The sequence below is a fragment of the Eubalaena glacialis genome, chromosome 13, assembly GCF_028564815.1.
Source record: "Eubalaena glacialis isolate mEubGla1 chromosome 13, mEubGla1.1.hap2.+ XY, whole genome shotgun sequence".
In the NCBI taxonomy this organism is placed as follows: Eukaryota; Metazoa; Chordata; class Mammalia; order Artiodactyla; family Balaenidae; genus Eubalaena; species Eubalaena glacialis.
Window position 1 is genome coordinate 79026142 of NC_083728.1, and position 7147 is coordinate 79033288.

The 7147-nt window shown below is 55.5% G+C and overlaps 1 protein-coding gene across 1 annotated transcript; it reads left to right on the forward strand.

Annotated features, from left to right (window-relative positions):
- Nucleotides 1–884: 884 nt before the first annotated feature.
- On the forward strand, nucleotides 885–5318 carry ORAI3 (ORAI calcium release-activated calcium modulator 3). The gene is made up of 2 exons (XM_061209569.1): nucleotides 885–1657; nucleotides 4565–5318. The coding sequence occupies exons 1-2, from the start codon at nucleotides 1397–1399 to the stop codon at nucleotides 5225–5227; spliced, it is 924 nt and encodes a 307-aa protein (XP_061065552.1). The 5' UTR covers nucleotides 885–1396; the 3' UTR covers nucleotides 5228–5318.
- Nucleotides 5319–7147: the final 1829 nt, after the last annotated feature.

Sequence of the window (7147 nt, forward strand, 5' to 3'; positions counted from 1 at the left end):
TCTGTACTGAAGTGTTACTTGAACCGGGGGAACCTCGGACCTGGGGGAGCCGGAGCTTGAGGGGACAGGACCACCTTGGACTGAGACTGGACCGGTGGGCACCCAGTTTGGACTGGACCACCCCCAGGCTCTCTCTTGCTTTACTGTATTGAGCAGCTCCACCCCTCCTAACCTGGGGTGGGGGTGGGGTGCCAGCCCAGTGATGGGGAAGATGGGACTCCTCCAGCTTGGCTCTTCCCACTCTTTCATCGTCATGGAAACTTGTATCCCATTTGCCCAGGGAACTGCCACTCCTGGTTGCCATGGAATTAGCAGCCAATGGACACCTCCCAAAGCCAGTGCTAAGGCTGGAAAGGGCCCCTCTTAGTTGCCGTGGGAACTTAGTAACAGACTCTTGGCCCTCTCCTGCCCCTTCCTCCACTGCGGGGGCGGGGTTTGGGGAGCCAGGGGGAGGGGTCGGGGCCAGGTCCCGCCCTTCAGCCCAGGCCTCCCTGGGGAGCCAGGTTGTACCATGTAGGGGAGGGGGGAATCTATCCACATACCTCAGGTAACAGGGAGGTGCGCGGGTGGGGGGAGGGACTGGGCGGACCAAAGGCCGGAGGGGAGGGGGTCCTGGGAATCGCAAAAGGCTTGAGGATGGGGCCGCTTGGGGGAGGGGGAGGAGGCAGCCCGGCGGGGGCAAGTGGGGGACCCAGCCGGGCTGGGCCCCTGGGCCCCGGGTCTGTACAATATGGTTTGCTATAAAAGTCAAAATCTTCCAGCCGGGGCCGCCGAGTTGGTGTGTGTGTCTGCGGCGTTGGGGATGTGGGGCTAGGGCGGGGAGGACCCGAGTGTTCGTTGAGGCCCTGGGAGGAGGGGGCTGTTTGGATGGATCTGGGGGACCTAGGTCCTACCGGGCTTCCGGAAATTGTGGATGCAGGGTCTCCTGCGGTCCCTACAGTTAGATGAGCTCACTTTCCCGGAGTTCACTGTTTAGGTAGGGCTTTGGAGTCTGGACGTTGGAGGTGTCCAGGTGTACCTGCAGTGGTCCAGAGCCCGGAACTCCCAGTCACTGGCTGGGGCTGGGCGTTCATCTCAGCGGGGCTCAGGCACCTAGAGGATATTCTAAGTGGACTGGGGTCTCGGGGTCCCTTGGGAGCTCTGCGGACGGTCCCCCGGCTCCACCCCATCATGTGGCCGCCCCGGCTCCGCCTCCGCCCCAGTTCCTGTTTCGGCCTCGGCAGTCCTGCTTCAGCCCCTACGGCTCCCCGCAGACGCCTGCTCTTCCTGCTCCGCCCGGGCCACGTCTTACTGGGCGCTCGCTGTCGCATCCCCGCTCGTCCCGCCGGGGGATGGGGCCTTCCGCCGGCCTGGGCCCGCCCTGTTGGGGTCCCCGAGGCGACTCGGCCCCGCCTTGATGGACTGGCGCGCCTGGTGCTGCGGCCCCAGGATGAAGGGCGGCGAGGGGGACCCGGGCGAACAGGCTCCGCTGAACCCGGAGGCCGAGAGCCCCGCGGGTTCGGCCACCTACCGGGAGTTCGTGCACCGCGGCTACTTGGACCTGATGGGGGCCAGTCAGCACTCGCTGCGGGCGCTCAGCTGGCGCCGCCTCTACCTCAGCCGGGCCAAGCTGAAAGCTTCCAGCCGCACGTCTGCCCTGCTTTCGGGCTTCGCCATGGTGAGGGAAGGGAAGGGGCGCACAGGGTGGGGGTGAAGCACGTGGGGGGCACCGGGTTGGGGGCAAAGTGAACGGGTACCCAAGGGAGACAGGGTAGAGGAAAGGGAAAGACCGGTTTTTAAGAGGTACAAGAGGGGTAGCAAACAAGGTCCCAAGGGACTCCGCAAGTCCCTTCTTATGGGTGGGTGGGTGTGTGTGTATAAACAGGTCCCTAGCATAAACAGGGCCGTGGGGAGGATAAGCAAGTCCTAAAGGGGTCACAGGGGACACATCATGTCATGGGGGTAGACAAATCACCAAGGGGGATACCTATGCAAGGGTAGAGCGAAGTGCTCCAAAAGGAGCATGGTCCAGCAGAAGTGGTTACTAGATCCCCACCGGAGGTTCAACAGCAAATCAGAGCTGGGTGGGGGCTGGGAGGTGGGGTGGTTGAGAGAACAAACTGGATGGAGTGGTCACCCAAAAGAAGGAGGGCGGCCAGGCCCCAGCAGGCACAGAGGGTGCTTAGTGTAGCCCAGGAAAGCTCTGAGAAGAGAGGATGCCTGTGAGGGAGCCCCTAGCGAAAAAAGCTGCTTAGGAAGCTGATACATGATTCTGGAGATGATAAACTCCAAGTGCAGGTGATATCCGCTGACGGTCCCGGGCAGAGGCCTCACAGGAAGTGGGACCGAGGGAGGTCCCAGGGTGAGGAGCAGTTAGCAGACACAAGTCCTGGCTCTTTCCTGCTTGGGGCCAGCTATGTAACCCTGGACAGGCCTCCGCCTCCTCGGAGGCCAGTGGGAAATTGTGAGATCATGGAGGGTGCACCCTCTGTAGCCTGCCAAGTAGCTGCCCCAAGGTGAGCTGATTCTTGTCATCAAACCCCAGATCCAAGCATGTCAGAGCAAGACACACATCAGAATGGCTCAGACTACCTGTTAACAGAAACCAAGGCCCAGAATGGGGCAGTGGCTTTGCCTGCCAAGAGCACTCAGCAGCTGAAGGATATAGGATGAACTAGGACCCAGGGTGGCTAGACTGTTAGTCCAGGGTTTCCCACCATCATGACAGGAAAAAGGAGAAAATGGGCTGGAGGGGGGTCCTCACAGGAACATGAGGGGGATATCAAGATGAGGATAAAAAGGGGTCATAGCACTAGGTGATTTGTGTTAGTCTCTGCTCCTCTCTGTGCCACAACCTCTGTATTGGGATGATGAGAGGGAAAGTTTCTACCCCTATGGGTCATCCTAGGTCTATGGTTTTCTACATGGGGGTCCAGGATCTGCAGGTCAGCTCACCCTTCCTGATATGGGGTCATCTCAGGACAGGGAGCTGGCTCCCCTTCACCTGTACAGACCACAGAGGGAAGGGAGCAGCCCCGTGGACCTAGCTGAGGGAGTTGCCCCACTCCCATGCCCCCCATGGTCCAGCCTGTTCCCAAGGGGACAATCCGGCCAGCTGCTGGACTTGTACGTTGCTGGGGTGACAGCTTAAGGGCCAGGACCTTCTCTGCAGGATCAAGAGGCCAGATGAGTAGGTTCTGGGGGCCAGACTGGCCCAAGTCCTGCCAGGGGAGATCAAGGCTGAGTCAGGCTGTGGGAGAAACCAGGACCAGGCCTGGCCCAGATCTCTGTCTGTGGAAAACACCTGCTAACACCCGCCATGGCCCAATTTCCCAAAATATTCAGCCTTGCCTTCCTACCACCACCCTCCCGGCTCTGCACTTTCCTCCTTTCCCCAGCCCCAGAGCAACCTAATGGATCTTGCAAGAACCAGGCATGGAGAAAGATCCCGATTCTGGAATTCAGATGGCCTGGGTTAGAATAACATTACATAAATTATATTGAACCATTGCTAAGTACCAGGCACTATGCTTAAGGCTTTTATGTGTATCATCCTTCTATTATCCTGTGAAGTAGGTACCACTACTGTGACCATTTTACAGATGAGAAAACTGAGGATCAGAGATGTTAAGACACCTGCCCAGGGTTCCACAGCAAGTAAGTGGCAGGATTGAATTTAGGCAGTCCAGCTCTAGAGTCCAAATTTATACAAGCCTAGAACAGGATCATCAACTCAAGTGTTTGCAAAGGCCTTTGGCAATATGGATGCCAAGTTGGCTGGGTGGGGACTGTGGCTATCAAGAGACCTTCCTCACCCATCCAAAGGGAGCAGCCATGACTCAACCCTAGCTGATTGGTGCCATGCAGGAATGTGGGCCTGGTGTAACCAGACCTTCCAAGTTTCCAAGAGGATCTGGAAATAGGAATATTTACATGAAATCTCTTGAGTTTTAGAAGTTGGCAACGTAATTCTTTAAAAAAACACACTGTCTGAGCCAAGCAAAACATGTTTGCAAGCTGGCCTGGGTTTGTGGTGTGCCAATTTGCAAACTCTGGCCTTGGACTTCAGCGTTAACTCTAATAATAGCAGCAAACACTTACCTGAGCACACTGTGTACCTCACACTATTCTTATCACTTGATATATATTATCTCATTAAATTTTCAAAACAACCGTATAAGACAGGTAGGTGCTGTTATCCATCCCTATTTTCCAGATGAGGAGATTGAGGCACAGAGAGAACCAAACCACTTGCTCAAGGTTGCACAGCTTGTGGAGTTGAAAATGAACCCAGGCCGCCCCACTCCAGAATCTGTGCTTTTTAACCCCTATGTTATAACAAGATAAGATTGTCAGAAACGTGCCACCAGCCCTCTAGATAGCCAGGTGGGGAAACCGAGGTCTGGAACAGGACACAGCCTTGCCAAGGCTGCCCATTCATTCACTCAACAAAGACTGGGTGCCCTCTCTCTGCCAAGCACTGTTCTAGGTCTTAGGGATACATCAGTGATGTACACCAACAGGCAGAAAACCCCTCTACTGTTGAGGTTATGGGCACTCAACCCATCCCTTCTTGTCCCCACAGGTAGCCATGGTAGAGGTACAGCTGGAGAGCAACCACGAATACCCGCCGGGCCTGCTGGTGGCCTTCAGCGCCTGCACCACCGTGCTGGTGGCTGTGCACCTCTTTGCACTCATGGTCTCCACCTGTCTGCTGCCTCACATTGAAGCCGTTAGCAACATCCACAACCTCAACTCTGTCCATCAGTCTCCACACCAGCGACTCCACCGCTACGTGGAGCTGGCCTGGGGCTTCTCCACTGCCTTGGGCACCTTCCTCTTCCTCGCTGAAGTTGTTCTGGTTGGCTGGGTCAAGTTTGTGCCCATCGGGGCCCCCTTGGGCACACAAGGCTCTGTGGTACCTGCCTCCCAGGTGCCTGAGACTCTGCCACCAGTGGCCACCTCCCTTAGTCCAGCTTCCAAGCCATCCTCTGCTTCTGTAGCCCCGTCACAGGCTGAGCCACCTGAGGCCTGCCCACCTCGGCAAGCATGTGGCGGTGGTGGTGGGGCCCATGGACCAGGCTGGCAAGCAGCCATGGCCTCCACGGCAATCATGGTACCTGTTGGGCTTGTGTTCATGGCCTTTGCCCTTCATTTCTACCGCTCCTTGGTGGCTCACAAGACCGACCGCCACAAGCAAGAGCTAGAGGAGCTGAGTCGCCTGCAGGGGGAGCTGCAGGCTGTGTGAGGCTGGTGTTAGCCACAGCTTCGAGCACCGCCTCCCTCAGGGGTCAGCCAGAGGCCCCAGTTCTACGGACCCCATCCCCCGCCCTGCCTGGAGCCACTTCCTGTGGCCACTCTCAGGTAGAGAACAGATTCCTGCCCTCAGGGTCCTTTGGGCTGGGCCTTGGGCAGCTCCCACATTCCCAGGGATTCTCCCTGTCAGTCTGTCCCGTGGGTTTTGGAAATTCTACTCTACACCTGGGCTGGGAGGAGCAAGGGAGGAAGCGGAAGGTCCTCAGTCCAAGGCTCATGCGGTAGGTAGAGGGGAGGCAGGGAGACCCTGTCAGACCTTTGGTGCCGACTCTTAGCCACTTGCCCCCATATAGAATGTGGAGGTCAGAAGCTTACACACCCACCCAGCTGCCCCAGAAGGCAGCCAATCCTTGCTATACTTTTGTAAAATCTATTTTATGGTTGGCTTTTTTTTTCTTCCTCATCCTCAGATTTTGATGGGTCCCACCCTCTTGCTTTGGTGTTTAGGTAGAGCGATTTGGGTGTTTCTACCGCAGGCATATGTCCAGCCTTTCCAAGGAGGAGCCACCTTATTTGGAGGAGGTTCAAATGCCTGCCCCACTGCCCTAGACCCACACTTATGCTTCTGTATCTGGTTCCTACTCTCCTGGTTCAGGGCTGGGTTCGGTGTGCCCAGCCTGATCCCTAGCAAGGGTTGGGGTGAGGTTTTAAGGGAGGAGGTCCAGTCCATAGCCCTTGGAATACAGAGCTATTCTGACACTGAATTTTTGATGCACCTAGTTTTGTATAATAAATTGTGTTTCACACATGTCCCTGTGGCTGTGAATGGGGTGAAGGGGAGGCCTTGTCGGGAACAGCTGACTTGTTCTTAAGAATCAAGTGGAGGCAAGTGTCCCTGGGGGCAGGGCAGGGGTGGAGGAGAGGAGGTTCCAGGTATGACCCCCTTGTGGTGCTGACAGGGGCCAGTAGCTTCTGAATGTGGAGACTGAGTTATTCTAAGGCTAAAGGCTTTTGCACTCTTGTTACTGAGCCCAGGGTCTCTTATCTCGTCCATTGAGGATTTAGTTCTTTTAGCGTAAGTTTCTTTCTTGAGTGACTACTACATACTAGGGGCTTCTCATAGGTAATCTTATTTAGCCTACTTAACTTATTTAAAAATCACCTCAAGAGGCAAGTCTTTATCATTACCGTTTCAGAGGTAAGGAAGCTTCAGCCTACGAAGGCTGAGGATCTTGCCCAAAGCCACCCAGCTAGTCAGTGAAAACTTGGACTACTTTTACCATCCCATGGGGAATGGTTTTATTTGAGAAAAGGAACCAATATCTTTCAACTGGGACAAGAGAAAGGAATCTGATCTCATCACCCATGTTTCCATTATAAATTTATTTTTTCAGCCTCATTTTCCTCAAATTTGTAAAGGGTCCTAATCCTCTCCCAGAAGGATTCTTTTGGTGAGACTTTGGACAAATCTCTCTTTCTCTGTTCCTTAAAATTGTGAATTTGCATGAACCAGGCCTCAAGGGCCTTTCCCCCAGTTTTAATGCCTACAATAGTTCCGCATGACAGTATTTAACATCCATTTTCAGAGAAAGAATCTGAAGCTTTAAGAGGTGGTTAATGACTCGCCCAAGGTCATACATCGAGGGGTCTGACAGTACTGAGAGAAGTCTGGAACCTAGAGCATCCTCAAAACAGGCAGTGCCTGGGAGTGCCATTACCCTGAGACCTAGATGCCTGCATCCAAGCCTAAGAAAAACGGTGCCCAGGATCAGGGCGACCTCAGCCCCAGGGTCCGAGGTTTAAGCCCGGGCTGGTGCTGCCCTCGAGCGGCGGGACTGCGTAAGCGAAGGGGGGCGGGGGGCAGAGGGTTGCACAGCTGAAAACGGCGGGCACTGGGACCATGACGCCCGGG